Source organism: Phaethon aethereus, assembly GCF_964289735.1.
Source record: "Phaethon aethereus genome assembly, chromosome: 5".
Taxonomy (NCBI): Eukaryota; Metazoa; Chordata; class Aves; order Phaethontiformes; family Phaethontidae; genus Phaethon; species Phaethon aethereus.
The window spans coordinates 37,876,006-37,902,138 of NC_138579.1; the positions used below are offsets into that span (position 1 = coordinate 37,876,006).

General features: G+C 38.3%; 1 protein-coding gene across 8 annotated transcripts in view; it reads left to right on the forward strand.

Moving 5' to 3' along the window:
• GPHN (gephyrin) overlaps positions 1-26,133 on the forward strand; it is a gene marked incomplete at both ends in the record, with an annotated part of 312,397 nt that overhangs the window by 107,726 nt on the left and 178,538 nt on the right. For all 8 annotated transcript variants that reach the window (XM_082000102.1, XM_082000108.1, XM_082000105.1 and 5 more), the window contains one exon: positions 22,859-22,916. In XM_082000102.1, the coding sequence (XP_081856228.1) occupies positions 22,859-22,916 (58 nt within the window). The remainder of the gene's footprint in view (positions 1-22,858; positions 22,917-26,133) is intronic.

The window sequence follows — 26,133 nt, forward strand, 5'->3', positions numbered from 1 at the left end:
CAGAATAACGAACAAACCCCAGAAAATACTCATCCCGAGCGGCAACCATCCAGCCCCACCTGTCCCTGCATTCACACAGGTGAATCATCTTGGGTTTGTGTGTATAAGCAACTGCGAACATTGCTTTCTACCAACCAACAATAAATACCTCTACCCAAAACCCATCTAAAATGATTCTCAGAATCTTTACTTACAATACTTTATTGTAACTATACTTATAATACCAGTTTTGAAAGTCAGTAAGTTAATTATACTGTATTCAGACAGTATTCTTTGGGTACCGTTGGCTTTAAAATGCATTATCTCAGGATCTTTCAGCATTTAATCCCTTCTGAGAACAAGAGTTTGCTAGAAAAATGCAAAGAAATACAGTTAATACATTTTCTTTATACTTCTTCCTGGCCTAAGAGCAAATGCTGGCTGCCATGAGCCTTAGGCAGATAGCTTTTCAAGGGTCATTCTGCGAGAGGATGAAGCAACTCACTTGACAGACTGATTCATATTTTCACAATATGCTCTGTATTGTTCTTCAAAAGCTAACAACATTAAAATTATATCCTCAAGGAATGAATTGGTGACCAAAAGCTAGATGTGAATTAAAGGTTATGTTTGTGTTCAAATAGATGGACTATCTATGTATACTTCATTATTTACTAATGCTTATATAAGCATTGATAATAGATGAACTAGTAAAGGTTTGGAGATTTCAGAACAATTTTACATTTTAAATTCTAATATTTTGCTTTTATACACATAATTCAGTTTTATATTGTGAAAAAACATTGTGAAGTGTATTTTTAAGAAATCAAAACTGAGAAAACTTCTCCCCTTTTCACTAGCATCTCAGACGCAGTGAGAGAAGTGTGCCTGCTTCTGTCTGCACGGTTGAACAGAACATTTTGAAGATACTTACATGAAACAAAAATACCCCCAAGTTTTTCTAAACCTAGTAGAAAAAGACATTATCAGCACAAGGTTTTGCTCAGAAATCCTAGTAATAGCAGTGAATTCTGTGTTTAGGAGGTTTTTTCCCTTCATCTTCCTTCAGGAGTTCCTCTTGCCTTGCCTTCTCCTGCACATACTTCAGACTCCAGCCAGCGCTGTAGCCCTTGCACTCTGGAGCCTTTTAATCTCTTTAGCCAATTTATTGTTTGTGCTAAACCAAAGAGCGTGATTACATTTTTTTGTGGAGCTCGTGAATGCTTACCATGCTGAAGAGCTCTAATAGAAGATAAAATTGTCTTTGGATCAAAACTCTTTTTTCCAGTCACTAGTTTATATTACCAGGTTTTGGTACTATTATTTTCATTGTGTAAATGAGAGAATAAAAGTTATGCAAACAGTGCAATGACTGCAGCATGTATAGATATACACAAGCTATTTTAAAAATATTGATAGTGGTCCAAAGCTTAGTGTAGACTGAATGAATATCCAGATTCTCAGGAAGGTTTTGTCATAGCTTTTGATTTCAGTCTTGCCATGGGTACACTGTTACCAGTATCCAAGCTTTTCACTAACTCACCAGCCTGGATATTTCTGCATAGCTTAATACACTGACATATTGTGAAGGGATAGAAGTAATCTGTGGCAAAGCTAGCAAGCTAGCAGTACTTAAAAACTTTTTATTTCTCTAATGCAGCAATGACTTCTCTTAAAATTTGTCTCAGTGGCATCTTAGCTGAAGATTGCAATCACTTTTGTTTCCCAACAAAGAACCAATTTGCATTTCCATTTTTAGTGAGGTCTTAATACTCTTAAACTTCTGATGAGTTGGAACTGTTTCTGTCCAAAACCTCATTTTCTGTGGAAAGACAGGCTAATAAAAGCTGCCCACCCTTATTAATCGAGACTTCCTTAATTTATCAGAGGGATCTTTATTTTTTACTTCTTTTCTTTCTGTCTGTCTCTCCCTCAGTGTTCTTTTTCATTTGAGGTAGTGGTGTGTATATTACAGAGACTTCTCAAGACCATGATTTTTTATCACTACTTTGGCATACAAAGCGGTGGTTTCTTTGTAGTATATTTGTTCTTCTGCACAAGACGGGGCACTAGCTGGCTGTTTTTAACAGAGCCTAGTTTCCCAGATTATTAATTACCCTAATAGCAAGCTTTTGTGTCACCCTGTCCTCTGTAATGCTATTGAGCTGGCTTACAGAAGCCCTATGTTGGAATCGTTATTGGAAAAGCAGGAGGAGATCGCTGAAACTTTAGTAATCATTAATCAAAAATTTTTCAGGCAGTCATTAAGGGTGCATTTTGAAACTTAATGTCTTTGGACAAGAACTGTGACTGTGAGTATATCCGCAAAGAAGTAGGCATCTGTAGTTTCTACAATTACGATGTCACAAAGCAATATGTCTTTCTTAAGACACAGGAATATTGCATAATGGGAAAGATCAGACCACTGACAGCTTTATGACAAGGAGGTTTGTATACATTTGGTTGCTTCCAGAGGTGGTGTCCCTTCCTTCAGCAAAGTGTGACTCCATGTTGGTGCATGTCCTTTCTGTCTCAGCAAGGAAGGACTTGTAGGAAGTCTTGAGGAAAGACTTTATCAGAAAACTTTTTGACATTCTATTATCCTGGAACAGGATTGAACAATCCAATAATACATTCATATGTATCTGCAGTATTCAGATTTTACAGCTGCTTCTATTGCTGCTGCGTTTTAAAACACATGGAAGAAAATAGTAGCTGAAGTTACTGATCTTTAGCCTGGTGGTGTTACTGTGTTCAGCTCAGCAGCAGGTCAGCCTCTTTTTCTTTCTTTTGAGGGTGCTTTTGTAACAATCTAATGGGAGAAAATAAGGCATCTCCTATAGTAGCAAGCTACAGGAAGAAAATCTCACAGTCACTGGTGGAAGGGATTGTACTGTATGTTCTTCAGCCTTGAGAAAAGGAAGATGAAGGTTGAAGGGTTTTGTGCTGGGCGGAGGGGAGAGACTGGTCTTGTGGAAATTGCTAAAAATGAGTCACGCTGACCAGAATCTAATAATCAAGAGCCTTTCTAAACACTCAATTTCACAGCTATGGTTCATGTTTTCAAAGAGTAGAAAATAAAACCTTCTCTGACCAGTACTGTTGATTAGTTTGTAAAAGGAAGGGTATGTCATGGAATAAGACAAAATTTTGTTTTACAACTGCTATTAATATAAAAGCCTAATAGTGGTTTGTGTGTGTTCAATGCTGCTTGTGATTAAGGGAGAAATACTGAATGGATAACTTAGGTGTTAAATTTAACATGCCAGTGTGATTAAGTGAGGCTAAAAATACTGAGGAAACACAAGCAAGCCCTAAGTCCATGAGGAAGAGGAAAGCAGGTGAGCTAACCAATAAATATTTTGTACTTGGACAGTAAAAATGAGTGAAATGTTGAACATGAAATTAAACTGGCAAACCAAAACCCATAATATTTGATTTCATGTCAAAGTGTTCATAAAACCTTTCACTGAGGAACTTGACAAAATTTTATGATGCACAACTATTTTCATTATAATTGAATTGCATGTTTTGGTGAAAAAGCTTCACTGCAAAATTATTAAGTAGCTCTTAACCAAGTTTTATATGAAAGATCTCAAACTGGTATAAATGAGTCATATTCGCTACTAACAACTATTCATTTAATTCATTCTCATGGAACAGTTAGCACACACTTTCTAATTACACTGTTATAACATTCAACATATTTTATACATTTTCTATTTAAATTATATAGTTCATATAAATTACATATTGCCTTGTTAATAGCTCTTTGACAAACAAGGACGAGCAAGTACTCTGTACTCTGAGCTGGCTGGTTGTAACAGAGGTATCTGTAGCCCAGTGCTGAGTACAAGCCAACGTGCTTTCCCTCTCGGCATGGTTTATTAGTTGTGGCTCAGTGCCACTCTAACTGTGGTACAGAGTTGGCTGTGATCTGATGTGGGATGCTGGTATAGCTCTCTGAAAATAATAGACAGACAGACCCAGGATTTTTTTTTTCTTCCTTAATTTCATATGTTTAATAGTTCATTTGTTAATAAAAGCTCTGAGAATTCTACCAGAAGAGGTAATAAGCATTGTTAAAAAACAAGTAACCAGCTTGCATTACAGTACATCATTCAAGTATCTGTCACTGGCAATTGTTCAGAGTTAGGATTATTATTTTAATTTATTTTAGTGAGAAGACTGCTAGTGCTTATACTTGCTTTAAAGTCATTTAGTGCAAAACTGTGTCATAGACTGAATTGTTTTGTAAAGCAGAACTCTCCAATAATATACAAGCTCCCTGAAGTGTTTCCAAATCATGGCTACTTAGCTAGTTTCAGAATGGGGAAAAATTGGGGAAAAGAAAACCCCGAGTGGGCTAGAAGACTTTTATTCTGTGTTTGTGCTCATGTATGCATCAGTGCAGTTCTGAGGATGAAACTGAGCTGGGGTAGGAGTAGAAGGGCCAATAAAGCTACAGTACTGTATGAAGTATCCAGCTGTAGAAGCTGAAGGTAGGACGTGTCAGATAATTTTTTTCTGGGATGGAAATTTTGTAGGTACTCCCTGACTATACTGAGTACTAGGGGAGAATCTCAAAGTTCACAGTTGAAAATTATTTTGGAGCAGGGCAATTGCAGCCAAGACCACAGAGGTGGGCAATAGCTGATGCTTTGCTTGTATTTCTCCCTTCATCTTTTTTCTCCAGCAAAGAATGCCTCTCCGTTGCATGATGTTTGCCTGTTAATGGATCTCTTGGCCGTTCCCTATGGGCCAGGTGTGGGCCACGAATAATTGAAGAGCCTGCCTGTGTGCTTCAGCTCTGATGTGTACAGTAACTTTGGCCTACTTTGGTTTTCGTGACCTATTCAATCTTTGCCCATTCTGTTAAGTTAGTCAGCAAAACCCACCAAGTTAACCAACCAAAACCACTAACTTAACCACTAAGTTAGTCCTTAGCTTATATTATGTGTGTGCATGTGCGGGCAAAAGTTTTAAAACCAACAATTTTTTAAAGAAAAAGTAAGTATCTTCCAACTAAACCATATAGCACTGTCTTATTTTTCACAGAATAATTAATGACTGAGAGATCATAATGCTGTATTATCAACAGTATCTATGTATTATTTGGTTTCTTCATCTTTTTCTTTTTACACACAGTTCCTATTACAAATCAAAATTTAATTTAATGTATTTCCTATAAAGGTAAAATCAATTTGAAATTTAAAAATCCCTCTGCAGAGTTTATGTTTTAATGGCATATGTGGCAGAATTGTAGTCACTGGAGCTCCACTGTAAAGAATTGGCCACTGTGGAGTAAAGATCAGCTGAACTGTGAGTTAATAGACGTGACAGAAAGATAACCTTGGGGTGAACATTTTTAGGTATCAGATACTCAGCTTTGGCTTCGTTCATTTTTAAAAGGCTTCTGCCACGTTTTATTTATTCATTACAAATGGCTTTGAATTTGGTGCAAGTGGGTTTTGGACAAATTATTACATAAGACGGTCTTACAAAGGTGAAACAAATTGTGAGAGGATACTTCTACAGAATATTTACTTTTCCTAAATTAAGATGAGAGAGGATATTCTGTTCTTTATACTAAAACTTCTGTAATCTAAGCTTCAGACCATGGAAAGTCTGTTGTGTTTGTTTTTTAAAAAGCCATTTACTATAATTATTGTCTGATTTATGAAGATAACTAAATGTGCACTGGTAATTATGTTTCTCAGCTTTGACGAACACTACTCAGTTTGGAGAATCATGCTACCTTAGCAGCCTAAGGTATGGAGGCATTGCAGCTATGAAACCTTCTTGACACTTACCTAGGGTAGCATTATGCATCACTAAGCATTTAAAGTCAGGTGATACGGCTGGAGGAAATAGGAGCTAAAGCGTTGACTGCTGTTGTGGTGGGATAGCACCACTATTTGTCCTGACACATTTTAGATGAAAATACAGCTGACAGTTTTTGTTAAAATAACCTAGTAAAATCTACTTATGGTGTTCTGCTGGGGAGCGGGTGGGGAATATCTTACAAGATACAAAATCTGGAGTTTTCTCTTCATTTGTAAATGTTCTTTGTTCTACCTGCTTCTTAGGTAGACCGAAGACCTTTTAGGTTTTAAATGGAAGAGGTGGTCCTGTCAGTTTAATTTTGTTTGATTTGATGGATATTTACTGATCCACCTTCTCAGGATAGGCCTTTCATTCTTTCATTGCTTGACCTGACGCTACCCACCTGCCTGTAAGCTCTTTGATCACAAATGCAAATCCAAAATAGAACAGAACCTTGTAAAGCAATTAAATTGTGGCATTGTCAGCGTAATATGATTTTGCAGTTTTGTCAGAGGTTAAGGACCTAAATTGTATTCTACTGACATTATCTGCAGTGGCTTCTCTATCAGTTCTTTAAATGTTCTCTATTAATCTAATGCTGCAGTTTAGTTCAGTTCCTAAATGTTAGGTACTACAGCAACTCATTTCAGTAGAGATTTGCGTTACTTCTTGGCTTTTCTGACTAGCTTTTTGTAGTTCTCATTGTTACTCTCTGAAGGGTGAGGGTGTTTAGTGCTAGTTCTGGAAGGAAAAGACAGGTGATATAGTAACAATTGCTGTTTGGAATAAAATCTTATTCTCTCTCCTCTATCATTACATTTTATCACTGCTATGCCATCTTATTGTGGAGAAAAAACTGAGGGGGCTTGGAGCTGTGATTCTTAACATAAACTTGTAACAAATATCAAGGTCTGTATACCAGTATGTGTACAACTCCATTGATAACAGACAGACAAATGTCAGTTCCAAGTATACAAGCAGAATATGTAGAACTTAGGCTGTTGCCTATATTGTAGCAAAACTTTTCCTTACCAATGTGGATGTAATGTCTTAAAAAAAATTTTACTGTGAAAGACCAAATATTTCAGTATTTTAAAAAAAAAATCTAGAAGAAAAGAGCGTGCATGAAGATCAACAGAACCAAATGCAATGTCTTGCATCTGGGATGGAATAACTCTGTATAAAAATAGAGGACAGGCCAACTGGCTAAGGAAGCATCTCTACAGAAAAGGAGCTGAGAGTGTCCTCTTGGACAAGTTGAACATGAGTCAGTGGTGTGCCTTAGTAGTAAGGTGGCCAACAGCATTCTCAGTGTTTAGCAAGAGTGTAGACAGCAGGTCCAGGTAACCTTCTTCAGTCTGGAGAAGGCTCAGGGGAATCCTTATGACTGCAACTGCCTGATCAGAGCTGGAAGATGGAGCCAGATTCTTCTCAGAGATGCCCAGTAGTGGGAAGAGAGGCAATAGGCACATGTTGGAATATGGCAATCTCTGACTAAATAGCAGGAATTTTGTATTCTTTTTTACCATGAAGGTGGTCAAACACTGGAACAGTGTGGCCAGTGAGGTTGTGGAATCTCCATCCTTGGAGGCATTCATGACTCAAATGGGCAAGTCCCTGAGCAGCCTGACCTAACTGGACCTACTTTGAGGGAGGGAATAGACTAGATGATCTCCAGAGGTCCCTTACAACGTACATTATTCTGTGATTCAATGCTGGGAGTTCTGTGGAAAGAGGTGGTGATCGGGGGGCGGGGGGGCGGTGGGTAGGGAAGGGTTTTCCTGAAAAATTTGAAACTGGTCAATGAGGGCTGATGTTGATATGATGCTTATGAATGAGAGGAGAGCATGGCCATGTGTTCATAACTCTAGAATCTGCTATTTCTCATAGTTCAGAACTATTCTTTTAGGTTAAAGTAGTATTGTTTCTTCAGAACCTGAAGCTAAACAAAAATCTCTAAAATATTATCATCTAAGGATGTGCATTCTGGCTTCAAGGGAAATAATGTTTTTCTAGTTTCTGTTGTATGAGCTATGCATTTTTTTTTCCTTTGGGAAAAAAACTTTAAGCTTCATGCATGCAATAACTTAGTATTCCTTAAACGGATAGAAATTACAGTAATCGCACAACACTAAACAAATTTGGATTGGTACTCTTCTAGAGTTTTTTGAGGGTCATGTGTTTTCAGATTCTTATTAAAGGCTTTAAGGTATACTGTGAATTTAAAAAACATGCACTGTCATCACAGTCTTTTTTTTAAATACTTCTAGAAATTGCACATAATGAAGGCACTCTTTCTTCTGTTAAGGGTTGGGTTTTTTTTTTTTCCCTAATGGACCTAAAACTGGCCAGGATTAAGACTTAAGTTTGAAACCAAGCATAAAATATTGTTGGATTTATAGGTCCTGATGTCTTTAAACTGCTAGACACTAAGAACATTGTCACATACATCTTTATATTCTTCATAGAATCGTTTGAGTTGGAAGGGACGTTTAAAGGTCATCTAGCCCAAACCCCTGCAGTGAGCAGGGACATCTTCAAGTAGATCAGGTTGCTCAGAGCCCTGTCCAACCTGACCTGGAATGTTTCCAGGGATGGGGCATCTACCACCTCTCTGGGCAACCTGTGCCAGTGTTTCACCACCCTCATGGTGAAAAATTTCTTCCTTCTATCTAGTCGAAATCTGCCCTCTTCTAGTTTAAAACCATTACCCCCTGTCCTATCGCTACAGGCCCTGCTAAAAAGTCTGTCCCCATCTTTCTTATAAGCCCCCTGTAAGTACTGGAAGGCTGCAATAAGGTCTCCCCAGAGCCTTCTCTTCTCCAGGCTGAAAAACCCCAACTCTCTCAGCCTTTCTTCCTCTGGACCCTCCTCCAACAGGTCCACATCTTTCCTGTGCTGAGGGTCCCAGGGCTGGATGCAGCATTGCGGATGGGGTCTCACCAGAGCGGAGTAGAGGGGCAGAATGCCCTCCCTCGACCTCGGCCACGCTGCTTTGGATGCAGCCCAGGATACAGTTGGCCTCCTGGGCTGTGAGCGCGCATTGCCGGCTCACATCCAGCTTTTCATCCACTAGTATCCCCAGGTCGTTCTCGCCATAAAGCCCAGGTATCTCTGTATGCAAACCTCATAGATTTTTTGGGGGTATCGATGTCTGTGAGTGTCATGCATATGCTGTACTGTCCCTAATGCCTGTTTGCAGGTAGAGTTGTCCTAACCATCTTTAATTTCCTTTCTGCATCATGGCTCAGGAAGTACTGTGTGAAGTATTAGCAATGTGAGTATTGGTCGTGTTAGTCATTTGTCTATTTGTAGTCAGGTGTTTAGCCTTATAATTAATATAAGGTAGTTCTAGGGGTACAGTGGAAGCAAAATCTATGGTGCTTAATCTTTTCCAATGTGAATCTGTAATCACAGTTAACATACTATGTTTCTGAAATCTGAAATAGTCATCTAAGCTATCTGTGGTATTTGCCAGTAGGATTGCAGATTGAGCGTTTTTCCAGACTATTCTCCAGATATATGAAATTGATTGTTAGTGAAAAAAGGGAGACCAACACAGGTATGCTGGGAAATGGGAGGTCTCTACTGCTTTTAAATTTTTTTTAAAACGTGTGGAGTTATCATTTCTGAATACACTGTTACGTGGCAGAGACTTCTAGACTAAATTGCTGCTTTGGAAGAGATACCCTCCTGTCAGTTCTGCTGTATTTATCTAGGCAAATTGACCAGGGCTCACTGACATGGAATACACATGATGGCACTTAAAGTTATTTATTTTACAGAAATGTAAACTCCAGGATTCACCTTATCTATTTTCATTCCTACTCACCTGTGCTGAAGCAGGAACTGAGGAAGAGCTTTGATCTCTTCCTTATCTGTGTTCTTCAGCTTGGGGATGGTTGAAGGCATGTTAAAGTTACCAGGGATGTTATGGTCACTGTCACCCAAAGGAATATGATAGTAAGTACTGTGTATATGTGCTCAGTAGCCTTGTGCAGTCATATCTTAAAAAAGAATAAAAATCTTCAGTTACTGGGAGGTGGGTTACTCTTCTTTCCAAATGTCCTACTTTTAGGGGGAGCCATTATAAAGAAGAAAAGAAAGGCTTTGGCAAAACAGAACCGGAGAGGATTGTTCTATCTAACTATTATTTTTACTTTTAAGAGAACATCATACAAAATAGATGGCAGGAGAACATAACTGATAATGACTTAGAAGGTGACTTAAAGCTGCAAGTAAGGAGAAGTTACGTTTTGCCAATGGATTATATTTATGCAAGCTCTTTAGAAATTAAAAGTAGTAATTTTTTTTTTTAGGACCTGAATGAAACAAAATGCACAAATCCACAGTTAATCAAAGACCTCTTTAAGTTGTCTAAGATCTGCATGTCCTCTGCCTACCATGTTTCTGAATACTGAAAGAGTCAGGTTGTAATGAGTTGTGACGTGAATAGCAGATACAATACACGAGTAGTTTTTAAATGCATCTAGAAACATTTTGTTGACATTTAAATGATCAGATGCAAAGAAAAAAGGAAGGACAACTACAGAAAACAAGAGGAGTGTAAAAAAAGCTTTATAGCCAATAGTATACCAAAAACAAAGGAATGTTTTTCAATAACTTGAGTTTGAACCGTACAGAAGTATTTCACAAGCAGCTCTAAAGTATGGATGATGACTTCAAAATTTACTGTAAATTATATGGAATGGAGATAACTATGTGAGAATCTCACTTTCAGTGTTGTCAGTAATGATGTTTACCTATAGAAAGTTCTTCCTAGATACGAAGAGGGATGGATCAAATATGGAATTTTTTTATGCAAGTGACTCCATTCTGTGGCTGAACAGATTTTTTTTTTTTTTTTTCTTTCACATTCTCCAACACATAGCATACACTAAAAAACCCCATTTGAGTCAGGTCACTATTTCAAACACAATTTAGTTCTGCCATTTAGGCCACACATGGCAATGTATGTATATATACACAAATGCACTAATGTATTAAGGAAGAAGAAAAACAGCAGCAAATTCTGCCTTTTAATTTAACTGTCTGGAGACATATGGACATAACAAGACTGCTATTCATCATATACTGGGTTTTATTCATACTTTATATCTCTCTGGAATGTGGTGGAAAGAAATGAGACATTAGAGCTTTGGGAAGGTGAAGTATTATGTCAACTGATGTGGTAGTGCTTCTGGATGCTGCTTGTCTCTGAGACTCCTCTATCATTCTTGTAATTTCAGAATTGTAGGATTTTTGTGTTTTATAACAAGTTGTTTAAAAGTTCTGACAGTCTTCCATAAGCCCTGTAATTTAAATTGTAGAGAACCAATTTGATCTAGAATCTGGAATGATCACAGCATTTTCACATATTCTCCACATTTTATTATTCCTGAGTTTGAGTCATCCTGCTCTCATCTTTAGTCCTTATTGGTCTTTCTTTGAATGAAGAGATTTTCTGGATGCCTTTTTGCCTGATTGTAGAAAGTACTTGGAGTGCTCTTTTCAACCTGTGGTCTGCAATTCATTCCAGCTTATTCTGCAGCATCAGAGATCACCATGTTTCCATGTTCCATTTTCTGTTTTTATATAATCTCAGTCAAACTCTCTCTCTTTTTAAAATAAACATTCAATATTTATTAGCCTGGGCATAAGCAGGCACATGGACTTTGTGTGTCTAAGCATGCTTTACAAGCATGTGTCAAGCATGTGCACATGACTGAGCATCTAAGAAATGGAAGAGAAAATATATACTAAAGTTATTGGGAAGGAAATGATGGTATTGTAGTGGGGTGAGAGAAGCATGTCCATGGTAAAAACCTGAAGGGTTCATAGTGGAAGGTCATATTTTTTAAATTCATTTTTCATTGGATACTAAAAATCTGTGGGGGAGGTCACCAGTGTTAATTTATAAGGAAATAAGCCTTACTGTTTCTACTAGGTGTGGGTTAACTTACTGTCCCTAGGAGAAATCTTTTTCTTCACATTTGATTCTGATGGTTTCTCTCTTACATTTGGGTAGAAGCGAGTAGAGCTCAACTGAAATGATAGGAGTGTCAGCAAAAATAGCATTATCCTCCTGTATAGGTTTCTATAAGCTGTTATGGTAGTTTACCATTGGAATCTTTCATTTCCAGGCAGATCATTGCAATCCTTATCATATTGCCTAAATCCTTTAATTTGCAGTGCCTTCCAAGATAGGCAGGTCACTCTCAGGCACCCAAAAAAATTTGCTTTCAATTGAGGTAAGTGAGGATTTTCTGACAGACAATTGCTAGCAATATATATGCAAATACTCTGTATCTCTCCTAGCTATGTACTTGCTGGAAAAAATGCAAATACATACTCTGCCCTACCACAGCATTTCGTACAGGACAAAGTAAGATCAACATTTATTATTGTCTTGGCCCTTACTATAAACAGTTCTCTTCATACAGTGTTTTAAAATCCCCAATCTACCAACTAAATCCCAACATGGATATCAAATATATATTTCTTTGTCTAAATGGTGAAAATGTGACTGTTTTTGTGATAATGATTTTTGTCTGCTTCTGCATATTTTTTCTCTGAGGAAATTTCAGATCTTGCTCATGTTGTTTAATGAGCTGACTGGTCAAGCATCTGATGCCCCAGTGGGAACTTTCAAAGTCACTGAACACATTTTTAGTTAAATCTAGCTGACATTTCTGTCTGTTTGATTTAACGTATGATTTCCATAGTTAGATTACCAATCACATGGAGCATAGTACAGTCATTCCTCTGCACTATAAACACACATGCATCCGGCACAGAAGTGGTCTTTTTTGCTGTTGGTCCACATGGCAAGACTGTTTTCAGATTCTGCTGCCATTTGGGAAGACTTTAAACGTCAGTTTTAATTAGAAATAAAATTCTGAACCTATGAATGAAAGAAAAATGTAATGAAAATTCTGAGTGCAGAATTAGTCTTCGGTATTTTATCCTCAGCCCGTTTCAGATGCAGCGCCTCTCTCTTTTGTTACAGTTTGGTGGAAGTAGGCTGTTAGAAACCATGAAATATTTGGTTTAGTGTGCTGCATGCTATGTTGTCTGACATAGTTAAATGCTAAAGTCCTAAAAAAGAAATTTGAAGTTACAAATATCCATATTGTTTATATTGCATTTCACTCTATTCAAAGAGCTTAAAACGTTTGCCATCTGCATGCTTCATACCCTTGCTGTGAAGCATACAAGTATTAATGATAGGGCTTCTGAACAATTATGAGCGAATATGTTTAGTGAAAATCAAAACTTAAATAGTTTTTGCCCCTCATGGAGGTTCAGCATTCCTCCTACTTTTCCCCAGAAGGTACCTCTCTTCATGCTGAGAGTAAAAAAAAAACCAACATTGCCCCGCTGAAAAGTCCGTGTATTTTCAGTGTCCTTTTCATCCATTTTGATTCTTGTGGTGGCCAGTGCCTGCAAGCCTAAAATTTCTTGGGGCTGTTGCCTTCCCTGCTCTGTGTCTTTATTAGGCAGTAAGTAAACTGATAAACATTTTCAAGAGGAAGCAGTCTGTACATCTGTCTTTTGGCTGGCAGCAGTAATACCCCAAACTGTCACATATAGGTGCGCCCCATGCCCTGAGTTAAACCAAAGATACCCCCTAGAAAACTACACTAAGCCCTGAACTGATGTGGGTCTTGATGATTATATAGAGGTGTCTTTTAAGTTCATATACTTTATGTCGTAACAGTTCCAGTCCCCATCCCTGTGTCGTCATTGTCCCCCCACCAATAAATAAATCATTCTGCTAAAAGAGAAGAATGGCTTCTGGTCATGTGATTGCCAAATGATGTACTTATGACCTCATCACTAGTTTCTGACATATACTGAGGACAAAGATCCTTGCTGCCTTCTTTATCAGTAACAGATTCTTGAGGGGACAGTATTTTCCTACTGAAGGTGCCTGAAAAATTAGCCTTTTCTAATTTGTTCTTGCTTTTCCGATAGCAAAGTTAAAAAAATAAATAAAAAGACGCCCTTATAAGCTTTTTTCCAATAACATGTCTTTTTCCACCTTTAAAATAATGTTTTTATGTAGTTTGTGTTTTTGTGTTTAGAAAAAAAAGCTAGAAAGCAGTGAAAAGTGTGTTCTTTTGTTATTCTTAAAACAACTGTAAGGTAGGGAATAAAAATTTTAAAACACCGGGTTAATTTTATTTTCTTCCTCTCCCCATTTTCTTAATTTTTTGTGTGTGCACTAAATCTCTGGGATGTGGTGAGGTGGAAGGAGAATCTCGTCATTTTGACATCTTAATCCTAGAGCTGCTGTTCATGAGAGACATGAACTGACAGAGGACATGTCTGCAGTCATTTTATTTCGGTGAGGTTTTTGAGTACAGCATGTTGAAGTTGGGCTAAGATTGGTGGGGGGAGAAGTAAGTTTTCAAGGATCTAATTATTGGATCCATTTAAAAAAAAAAAAAGAAACAAAACAAAAAACACAGGCTGGATCTTCACCAGGTAATTCTACACCTTAGAGTAAGTAAAACTGTCTTCACGAAGCACTTTGCAAGCTGTTTTGCACGATTCATTGCTGGCGTGCGGCCAGCGACAGGAGCTGCAGCCCAGCTTGCTCTAGCTGCCAGTATTCTGTCGCGTAGGAAGCGAGCCCAAAATAGCATGCCTTCTTACTACCTCCCTTCAGGGTGCTTTAACAATTTCTCAAAGGTCAGTAGAAACTAGTATCAATTAAAGTAGCTTTGTGTCTGCTTTTAATGTATGCTCTTGCAGGTAGTGGAGAACAAAGTTACTTTGAAATGCAATTCCGCTACCTCTTTCCCTGGAGTACTCTGTGAAGTTTTAGCTGCATGTGAGGATCCAAGGCAAAATGATTTGCTGATGTCTCGTGGGTCAACATTAAGCTAGCCCAGTTGGGTAGGCTAAAAATGCTGTCTTGGTCAGTTTTGTCTGGCAGGAGTAGTATCATAACATGTATTCATTCAGGAGCCTGTGATAAAATGAATATGATCTTAGAATTAGAAGCAGCCAGTCTGGCTCCCAGTCATTTGATCTGCTCACAAGCATGCTTTTTTGAATATTCTGTTTGGTTTATGAATCAGTCAGAAGGTAGAATATCCTGATGGTAGATAACATGTTTATGAGATGGATCTGGAAAAAAAAAACAATTATTGAGTTTTGCTTTCATTTAAAGATGAAGCAGAGTTTCACTGGGAGGTTTAGTGACAACTCGATATCATTTAGACAGAGTGATCTATCTGAAGAAAGATTAATGTTAATTAAAGTGGCATTGGAGAACTTCAGCAGATGACAGCAGCCAAGCTGGCTACAAGCTATTTTTAGAATATTGACTTCATTGCATTCAGTATGACTCACTTATTAAGTTAACAGATGAATCAATAGCTTAGCTTCTTATGGCAGTCACTGAATGTGGAACTGTATATAAAGACTGTGTTCATATCTTTGGGCAGAATTCATATTAGAAAAGCTGACCAGCGTTGATTCAGTCCAAGTGCACAAGTGTCTTGCACATGATATAGCTATGCAATAATAATACAGTGAGTCCATTGGCTCATACATATATATGGGGGCACAGGGGAAAACCAGGCAGAAGTCCCAACTTCAACTACATGGAAAATAATACTATGACAATTTTAACCTTATATCCAGAATAAATGTTTTTAAAATTAGAAACTGAGTTTCTGTTTTAGATAGAGTATTGAAACATACAGCAAACAGGTCATAAAAGGATAACTTGTTAAAAGAATGGATAGTTTATTGTTAACAGAGTCGCAATTTATTTTTCCTTTATGTTTTGTCTACTTGAGTTCTCTTCCCATTTGGGCTGTGGTTCATTGTTTCTTGCCTCCACTTGAGCACAGTTCCTCCCGGTTTTTGAGTTTCCTTAGCTTGGATGAAGTTGAAGTTTTCCCTCTTCAGTAATAGTCTGCTTTAATTTGTGAAATAGTAAAGCTTCCATCTGTTCCAATACAACTGTATTGCCCTCACTTCATTTTATTTCCTGTATTTTGTTAATTTCTTAGGTTGCTATAGAAACCTTGCATTCAACATTCTCCTGAATACTTTTTGTGAACTTCCTGCGAACCTGATCTATGTCAACTCAAGAAGCACTTCTTTCCTAAAATAGTTTCCCTAAAAAAGACACAAAGATTCTATTCTTTCACAAAGTCCTGTGCAAATAGTTAAATGGGATTTATTATTTCCTAATTATTTTTATGGAATTTCTATTCTATTTTCACTGGTTTAGCCCAAAATAAGATGCTGTTCTTCATTTTTATTCTGTCAGCTCTAATTTCTACATCTAGGAATAATTTCACTTCTCTTCTGCAAAGGGGTTACAGAACTGGGATGTTGGTATTACATGCAGGGTATGATACAGACCTGATGAGACTGGTGTCTATCGATATTTGAATATAAATTGTGGGACCTTTCAGAGGTTATCTGTTATGTATACACATGTGAAAAGTTAAAGCTAACCAGTATTTAAAATAATTTCACTATTAAATAATGTGGCTTGCTATAGTGTGAAAACACCACAGTTTGGAAGAGAAGGACTTTGCGTGCTAGGTCTCTAGATGAATAGATGTCACAAATAGATGAAATTTGTGACTGTCTATTCAACTTACTGGAAGTAGCTGGTTGTATACTTAGCTTTGCTCTTTGTTGGTTGTGTATTTGTTCTCAGAGAAAATGCCATTTATATTGTAGAATGCTGGATGTTGTGTTGTTCAACAGGAGAAAAAAATATAATAATGTGTGAAAGATGAAGAGTGAATCTGCACAAAAAGTGGGTCCCTGGTGAACTGAATTCGGGCCCTTCTAACGTGCTCTTTGCTGCATTATATTCTAGTGTACAAAGGCCACAGTAGTTAATGTGTACTCATGCCAGTTGGTCCTTTGCTCCTCTTATCGCAGTGTAAGTGCTTCTTGAAACACTGTGATCAAAAAAAGTAGTGTAAAATGTTCTAACAAAACCAACCTGCAGAGAGAGATTGCTCCCAAAAAAATGAAAAAACGTATGCCATGTGCAAGTCCTCTGTCACAGACTGTGTATCATCCTGTAGCTGAAATCTCCTGTGTGTAATTGTCTGGTCTCTGTTCTTTCAGGTGTCAGTGTTCAAATCAAGGATTTGCAAAATGACAAGCTAACTTCCAGACAGGTCACAATTGATAGTGACACAAATGTAATTCAGAGAAATACTCGAAATATAAAGTTTTACATAAGTCAGAGATACCAATTAATGCATTGATTTTCAGTTTGCCTTGATTTTGCTGTCCTTTCATCACAACTTTTTTGTTTTTCTCAGTGACCTTTGTGTGCATGACATTGTGTAGTCCCTTAAACTATGGACTTACCTGACTGCGGGAGATTTGTAATAGCAATTTGGTAACACCAAACTAAGTGCTTTCAAAATTTTTTTCAGAGTGTTTACCATGAGGTTGGAATGAACTGGGCTTTGTGGGTTTTGAATAAACAGTATGCAGCATGTTTCACAGCTTGTTCTGCCTCTTAAGTTCATTTGGCGAGTGAATTGTATGGCATAATATTTTTTGCATGAAATCAAAACTAATCAAGAAATTTTGTCAGGTAAAAAAAAAACCCAAACAAAACCTGCTTTTAGATTTTATCTATGTATTATTGTTCACTACTCACAGGCTGCCAAATAGGCAGTTTAAATCCTTTTTTCTCATAGATACATTATTATATAGTAAAACGAAAAATTCTGTTCCTCACATATCTCATATCTGTGACCAGTAGAAGAGTTCAGGCATCCTCCCAGTGTGTGTGATGCCTTTAAACGTCTGTGAAACTCACAACAAAACTTTATACACAAAGTCAAATGTCTTTACTATGTCCTTTATAGTACATATTGCCAGATTTGACTGGCAATCTCCTGTGGTGGATCTCTCTTCCAGGAGTTAAAAGATGGAGTGAAATCTAATGTTCTGAAATGAAGAAAGTATAGCCTTATGTGAAAACACCTCCAAGGCATTTCTAGAATTGTATGTTTATGTATTTCTGGTCCTCATTTAGTTTCAAATTCGTTATTATTTATTCATGAAGTCTGGATTTTCAAGCTAAAATGTCAACGTAGCATTGAAAACGTATTAAGACAGATATGGTGAGCTGGAGCTATAGGTGAGAGATTGTTTATTTAATCAGTAACCTAACAGCTAATATGTGTTCCTCTTTCAAAAATGTGGAATTGTGGTAACTGACATTTTCAGTGACATTGCATATGCAATTTTGTCAAGGAAAATGTCCGATTCAGGAATGCATAACCACTTTAAAATGCTACCATTTGGACTGCAACTTGGCAGATTCACAGAATCAATATAATAGTTTGGGTGGGAAGGGACCTTTACAGGTCATCTAGTCCTACCCCCCTGCAATTAGCAGGGACATCTTCAAGTAGATCAGGTTGCTCAGAGCCCCGTCCAACCTGACCTTGAATGTTTCCAGGGATGGGGCATCTACCACCTCTCTGAGCAAGCTGTGCCAGTGTTTCACACCTTCATGGTTAAAAATTTCTTCCTTCTATCTAGTTGAAATCTACCCTCTTTTAGTTTAAAAACATTACTCCTTGTCCTGTTGCTACAGGCCCTGCTAAAAAGTCTGGCCCCATCTTTCCTGGAGGTCCCCTTTAAGTACTGGCAGGCTGCAATAAGGTCTCCCCAGAGCCTTCTCTTCTCCAGGCTGAACAACCCCAACTCTCTCAGCCTTTCTTCACAGGAGCGGTGTTCCATCACTATGATCATTTTGGTGGCCTCCTCTGGACCCGCTCCAACAGGGCCATGTCCTTCCTGTGCTGAGGGCTCCAGAGCTGGATGCAGTACTGCAGGTGGGGTCTCACCAGAGTGGAGTAGAGGGGCAGAATTGCCTCCCTCACCCTGCTGGCCATGCTTCTTTTGATACAGCCCAGGATACGGTTGGCCTTCTGGGCTGCAAGTGCACATTGCTGGCTCATGTCCAGCTTTTCAGCCACCAGTCCCCCCAGTCCTTCTTGGCAGGGCTGCTTTCAATCCCTTCATCCCCCAGCCTGTACTGATACCGGTGGTTGCCCCAACCCAGGCGCAGGACCTTGCACTTGGCCTTGTTGAACCTCATGAGTTTCACGTGGGCCCATTTCTCGATCTTGTCCAGGTACCTCTGCATGGCATCCCGTCCCTCAGGTAGAGTGTCAACCGCACCACTCAGCTTGGTGTTATCTGCAAATTTTCTGAGGGTGCACTTGATCCCACTATGTCATTGATGAAGATATTAAAGAGTACTGGTTCCAATGTGGACCCCTGAGGGACACCACTTGTCACCGATCTGGACATTGAGCCATTGACTGCTACCCTCTGGAAGCGACCATGCAATCAATTCCCTATCCACCCATCAAATCCACATCTCTCCAATTTAGAGAGAAGAATGTTGTGGGGGACCGTGTCAAAGGCCATACAGAAGTCCAGGTAGATGACACTAGTAGCTCTTCCCTTTTCCCCTGATGTAGTCACTCCATCATAGAAGGCCACTAGGTTGGTCAGGCAGGACTTGCACTTGGTGAAGCCATGCTGGCTGTGTCAGATCACCTCCCTGTCCTCCATGTGCCTTAGCCATAACTTCTAGGAGGAGCTGTTCTAAGATCTTCCCAGGCACAGAGATGAGGCTGACAGGTCAGTAGCTCCCAGGGTCCTCCTTGCTACCTTTTTTAAAAATGGGTGCAATGTTTCCCTTTTTCCAGTCTCCAGGGACTTCACCTGACTGCCATGATGTTTCAAATATGATGGAGAGTGGCTTGGCAACTACATCAGCCAGTGCCCTCAGGATTCTATCTTGTCAGGTCCCATAGGCTTGTGCATGATTTGGTTCCTCAGGTGGCCTTGAACCTCATCTTCTCTTACAGTGGGAGGGACTTTGCTCCTCCGGTCCCCATCTTGCAGTCCATCCCCTCAAGAGGTGTGGGAAGAGACACTGACAGTGGAGACTGAGGCAAAGAAGTTGTTGAGTACCTTAGTCTTCTCCTTGTCGGTTTTTACCAGTTTCCCAGTCTTGCTCATCAGCCTTTTCTGGCTGACATACCTGTAGAAACCCTTCTTATTATTCTTTGCATCCCTTGCCAAGTTCAGCTCCAGCCATGCCTTGGCCTTCCTGACCTCATTCCTGCACAACCAGGCAGCATCACTGTATTCTTCCCAGGATCCCTGTCCCTGCTTCCACCGCCTGTGCATTTCCTTCTTGCCCTTGGAGACCCAGCAGGTCTCCACTCAGCCATGCTTGCCTCTTGCCTTCCTTTCCTGATTTCCTACACCTGGGGATTGAGAGCTCTTGCGCTCTATGGAAAGTGTCCTTAAAGATCTTCCAGCTATGTTCTGCTCCCTTGTCCCTGAGGGCAGTTTCCCAGGGGGTCCTATTGACTAACTCCTTAAAGAGCTGGAATTTTGCTTTCCTAAAATTCAGGGTCCTGACTTTACTCTTTGCCTGCCCCATATCCCTCAGGCTTGCAAACTCCACCAGTGCATGATGACTGCAGCCCAAGCTGCCTCCAATCTTGATGTCACCAATTAGCTCCCATGCATTGGTGACCAACAGGTGCAGTATGGCATCCCCTCTGGTAGGACTGTTTATTACCTGACATAGGAAGTTATCCTCCAGGCACTCCTGGAGTCTCCTGGATTGCCTACAGCTCGCCGTGCTACTTTTCCAGCAGTTATCAGCATTGTTGAATTCCCCCATCAGGACAAGAGCCTGCGAGCATGATGCCTCCTGTAGCTGGAGTAAGGCGGCTTCATCAATAGACTCCCCTTGATCAGGCAGCCTGTAGTAGACACCAACCACGAGGTTCCCTTTCTTGCTGCAGTCTCTGATTCTTACCCATAAGGTTTTGACTTGCTCGTGGCTATTCTTCAGAGACAGTTCTTCACACTCTGTCCATTTCTTGATGTAAAGGGGAACGCCTCTGCCCTTCCTTCTGAACAGCCTGTAGCCATCAGTAGCCACACTCTAGTCATGGGATTCATCCCACCAAGTTTCAGTAATGGCAGAGTATGTTAAACTCATGACACAAAACTTTTCAGAAATATTTGCAGAAAATGATGCTAATTAATGTTTTAAGCAAGCCAGATGAGTTTACCTAGTCAATAATTTTGATTTTGTAATTTTTTTTTCTGATGTATTCAAAGGAAGCGCTTAATAGTTGTGCCAGGGGTTGCCAATAAAGAAATCTGCCAGGTGGATTTCTCTGCTGGTGGAGTGCTGGCAGCAGAGGCTCTGTCTTCCTCTTTTGCTAGAGGATAGAAAGTCAATGAAGTTATTTTTTGGATACTCCCGAGTGCATCCAGGAATAGATCTGAAAGAACTAAATAAAAACTATTTTCTGATGGACCTCATTCCAGTAGCAATAGGACTGGTCATGTACAGCAGTAACAAGCACTGATCTGAGCCATTCCTGGTCATGGTATGATGAAACAAACCTTTGTCATGATGTTAACACCAATTTCTTACAGCTATCCCTTGAAACACCATTTGAACAAAGGTCAGAAATAGTGAAGAATAAAAGCTCATGTTTGTACTTTCATTGGCAAAAACAAGTTTCATTTCTCTCCAACTTTGAACTCTAGTGATGATTAACAGCAATGGAAGTCATAGAATCATACAATGGTATGGGTTGGAAGGGACCTTAAAGATCATCTAGTTCCAACTCTCCTGCCATGGGCAGGGACACCTTCCACAAGCTTGCTCAAAGCCTCATCCAGCCTGACCTTGAGCACTTCCAGGTTGCAGAGGAAATGGTGAGTTCTAATGCTGCAATGTCTGGACCCTGTCTCTACCTCGGACATCATAGTTGATATTACTTATGCAGACATATTACTTACGCAGACTTCATGTTCTGTCTGAAGCCTTCAAATCATTAATTTCTCTGAGTGACTTGTAGAGATACGGAAAGTTAGAATTTATGGGGAAAATCTTAATGTATTTTCTGTGTTATTCTCTTCTCCCCTTTTTAGGTTGAGTAAACAATATGTGTAATAATTTCAAGATTGAATATAAGGAAATACATCTGTATAGAAATGCTGACAATCAGAAGGAAAACATCCAACAATAGGGAGATAATATAAATACACATTTGATAGCTGTTTACTGCTTTACAATAAAAAGTTTCTTATGTGTTTTCCATTTCTGTAGAACCCAGAAAATGACTAGTGTTGCTGTGCAGAGCCAGCAGGGAGGTCATTAGTGCAGTTATATTTTTAGGTCGGAATTGTCACTATCAATGATACTGTTTCATGAAATAAAAGAAGCCATGTCTGCATGCCTCTGGGGAAAATGTAATACTTACCACCATTTATAGTATGTGTTATTCATGCATATTCAGTATGTGAACTATTCTTTACCATAAACTTTTGCAGGATGTAGACAAGTAAGTTCAGTAAGTTCAATGTGGAACAAAACCACCTATTTTTCTACATCAGTGCCAACTATTGCATGCAACCCACTTTTTAGTACCAGTTGTGAACTCCAGAGACTTTTCAAATATGGAAGCCATAGAGTCTGCGTGCTTTGTGAGGTCTATGCATGTCTGATTAAAAAAATTCCACTTCTAGAATTGTATTTGAATGTATTTAAGACTGTATAGCAGCTTAGTGAAATACTGAACACAAAGCACATCAGGCTTCACGTGTTTAAACTCATCCATATGACTTACACAACAAACAAGAAATCGTAGAATATGATGACTGATGCTGTTAATGTAAAGGATGACATCATGATGATGGTAATTCTGCTTGGTTGACCTAATTCTTATCTTTCAGGCTAGTAAAGGAAGCCTTGTTCCTAATGTTTGTGTTAATCACATTAAGATTTTTCTTTGGCTAAAGAAAGAAAAAGGGTTTTTTTTTCTGTTGTTTTGGGATTTAATGTGTTTTACCTTTCAACTGGTAAGAGGCATATTTGTGTTTTGGAACAATTCATGACACCATTAACATGCTGTGCTTTGTGTTACTGTTTTTGAGAATACCTTTCTTCTGATTTCAGAGAACATTTTTCTTTTCCTGATTTCAGGTTGGGTGGGACTATATCAGCATACAAGATAGTGCCAGATGAAATAGAAGAAATCAAGGTACAGTATTACTGCCTTTCAACACTGAATTTCTTTGCTTGGAGAATTACAGAAATGTTATATTAAAAAGCCATGTTATTTCTTGCTTTGAAGTGCACAAATTGTATATGGCCTTTCTTTACTACCCTGTTTGATAAATTCTGAATATAGAAAACAAGGATCATTATTAGTATTGATTACATGAATTGATTACTTATCTGGAAAAATATCTTAAACTAAAAATTAAATATAAAATTGAACCCTTGTCCTTTACAGGCATTTTAAGTCCCTCTTTTAATTGATAAAATATATTTTCTGTAGACATTCATCTTGGTATTTCTTTATATGTCCAAAACCCTAAAAACTATCTGTTGAAATCTTAAAATTATTTGGTCATAAACAACTTAATAATAGTTTCCTTCTGATTTATTAATTGATGAATATATTTAAGCTGCTGGAACATTTTATTGTCCACTCAATTCTAATGTATCACAGAAGGGAAAAAAGGTGACTAAAGTAAAATTATTACATCCATATTTAGGCATCTAAAATAGAACTCTAGTTATTTTTACAAGTACAGTTTACCTTCAGCTTAAGTTGACTTCACTAGGGTTTGTTTGATGCCAAAAACTTGTGTAATTCAACATATCTCAGTTTTGTTACCTGAAGACAGGTGCAGGACTACTGTGAACACTGAGTTATATTTTTATAACAAAAAATAAATATAAATTTGTGTTCTTTGGCTTTTGAGGTCAAAAACACATCCTTTTTTTTTCAATATTATCTGTCTTAAGAAGGGGACACTATGACATCATTGGTACTCAAAAATATTAAAAGCTCTTTGATTTTTGGGGAGTGACAACAATAAGTACTGAATTTTACTTCCAATGCAGTGTGCGTTATAACAAAACTCACTTTAGCTGAGTCCACTCATGGAAGGTACTTCAACGATTTGTGTCAGTCTTGTTCTTCAGTGGAGAAAAGATGGGTACTAGATGGGAATTTGGCTTAGATCTGGTAGCATGGTCTGTGTAGCTTGTTCTTTATTCATTTGGATTGGTAGTCAATCAGTCTGGCATATTGCTTGTTCATTATGGTTACTTAACCTGTTGTGCTGTTTCATATACTCATTTTTAGCTGTGCGAAGGGAGTCAAGAGTAGTTTAAAATGTAGTAAAGGGAGGTTGTTGCATAATCATCTGATCTGTACATGACTTCGCAATGTGTAAAGTTGTGAAGATTTTTTCATCCTCAGTTAGCATCAAACCCACTGTAAGCAAACACAGTGGCTGCCTGTATCTGCATCCGTCAAAGCTATCACTCAGCCATGATCAAAATGTATTTTTCTTCTCTGAGATTCATGGATGACTCTATCTTGAATTATTAAGAGGAGCGTAATTTATTAGGGTAGATCCAATGTTTAGACTTTGGTATTAGAAAGAAGGTTTTCAAAACTTATTAGTGTTGTGTAATATTTTCATGATGTTCAGAGAACTGCACCAGAACTATAAAAACAAAAATGATGAAAACCCTAATCTTTTTCCTTTAATAGAAGAAATCCAAATCCACTGACATTTTGCTAACATTGAAGACTGAGAAAAGGAAGCTGGTATTTCTGGCTTCATTGTGTGAACTGAGTTCAGTGAACAAAGGAAAATGGAATGCTGGGAAATAAGAAATAATTTTATTTTTAGGAACTTGCTGTATTAGGCAAGATCAGTAGTCATAGGACCGTGTTTTTCTCCCCACCTGCTAAGGAGGCCTGTTCTGATTTTTCAGCTCTTTCTTACTCAGCTGGTGTTTAAATGCTTGAGATCCTAGGGAACAGCAAAGGACGGGTTACTCATTGATCTCAGTTGTGCCAGCATGTAAGTGTGGAGGGAGGATTGTATTGTTCTAAGTCAGAGCTATTTAAAGTGTTCAGAAGAAAATCACCTCCTTTACTTGTTTCTGGTAGCTGTCTTGTCTTGTTCAAGTAATGGTGTTTTTTAGGTTGAGATTGAAGTCAGCCCACCTCTCACAACTTAAGTGATTGAACGTCTCAAGCTGTAATACAATAGGTGTTACTCATCCGAAATAAGGCACTACTGACGACACGCTAGCAGCAAGTATAATGGAGAAATCTATATCAAATGTGGAAAAGTATTCTCTTGTATATATTTTGAATAGCAGCTGGCAAACCGGGAGACTCGGTAACCTTGCAGTAAATATAGGGGGAGTCTTAACTTCTGAAAGGCTCTCCAAGCAGATTAGAGTAGAAAAGTAAGAGAGGAGGAAATAAAGGAGAAAGCAAATGAGGTTACTGGAATGTTACTTGTAGAGAGGACAGAATCTTCTTCCATGCACAGTATTTCAGAGTTATTTTGCCTCACAACTATCTCTCCCCTAACTAAACATGAAATGTTAAGGGGTTTAATTTGATGAAATATGCAAGAAGAATAGCTCCATTTTTAATGTATGATTTAACTTGACAGGATGCTGAAATGTATTCACAGGAGTTGGAATATTCATGTTTTCTGGTAGTCCTTACAAAGTAAACTGCTTGCTTAAGTGGCAAAGGAGGGTACTTTATCAGACAGAGAGCAATAATTACTATGACAAATAAATAAGAAATCTCTTTGACAGCATTTCCATATATTGTAGAAAAGGTGATAAATTAATCTCTTTTACAGCTCAAAGCAATTTATGAGGAAAACAGATGTATTGATTTTGTTAATTCATGTAATTATATCTTAGGTAGAACACCATTATAAGCAGAGACTGTATCTGAGTTTATGGAAGAGGAAAAACTCTGTAAGCCTTAATATACCTGCTGGTTGAAAAGTATCTTTAGAAGATTAATGAAATGCATGTTTCTAAAAGTATTAGTAATTTCAAAAATCACCTATATCTTTCTTACATACATATATGTGAGAATTTATTTGTCCATATTGCAATACTCAGAAAATTTTAATATGTGTTTATAATGTTTCCATTCTGGAGTGTTTAGAATATATTTATCCTTGCACATGAGTGTGATTTCACTGTGTGTATATAAGTACTGTGAGATCATATATCATATTATGTATCTAGAATATTGCCTGTACATATGTGTGCCTAGTTCTGTGAATGAGCTTATATGATCAGTGTTGGGTATAATCGCAGTAGTGCATCCTGCTTACCAAAATTAAGTAGCCTGGCATGCTTATAGGCATATGAATTAGGAGTATTTATGGCAGAAGTGATAGCATGTACCTTGA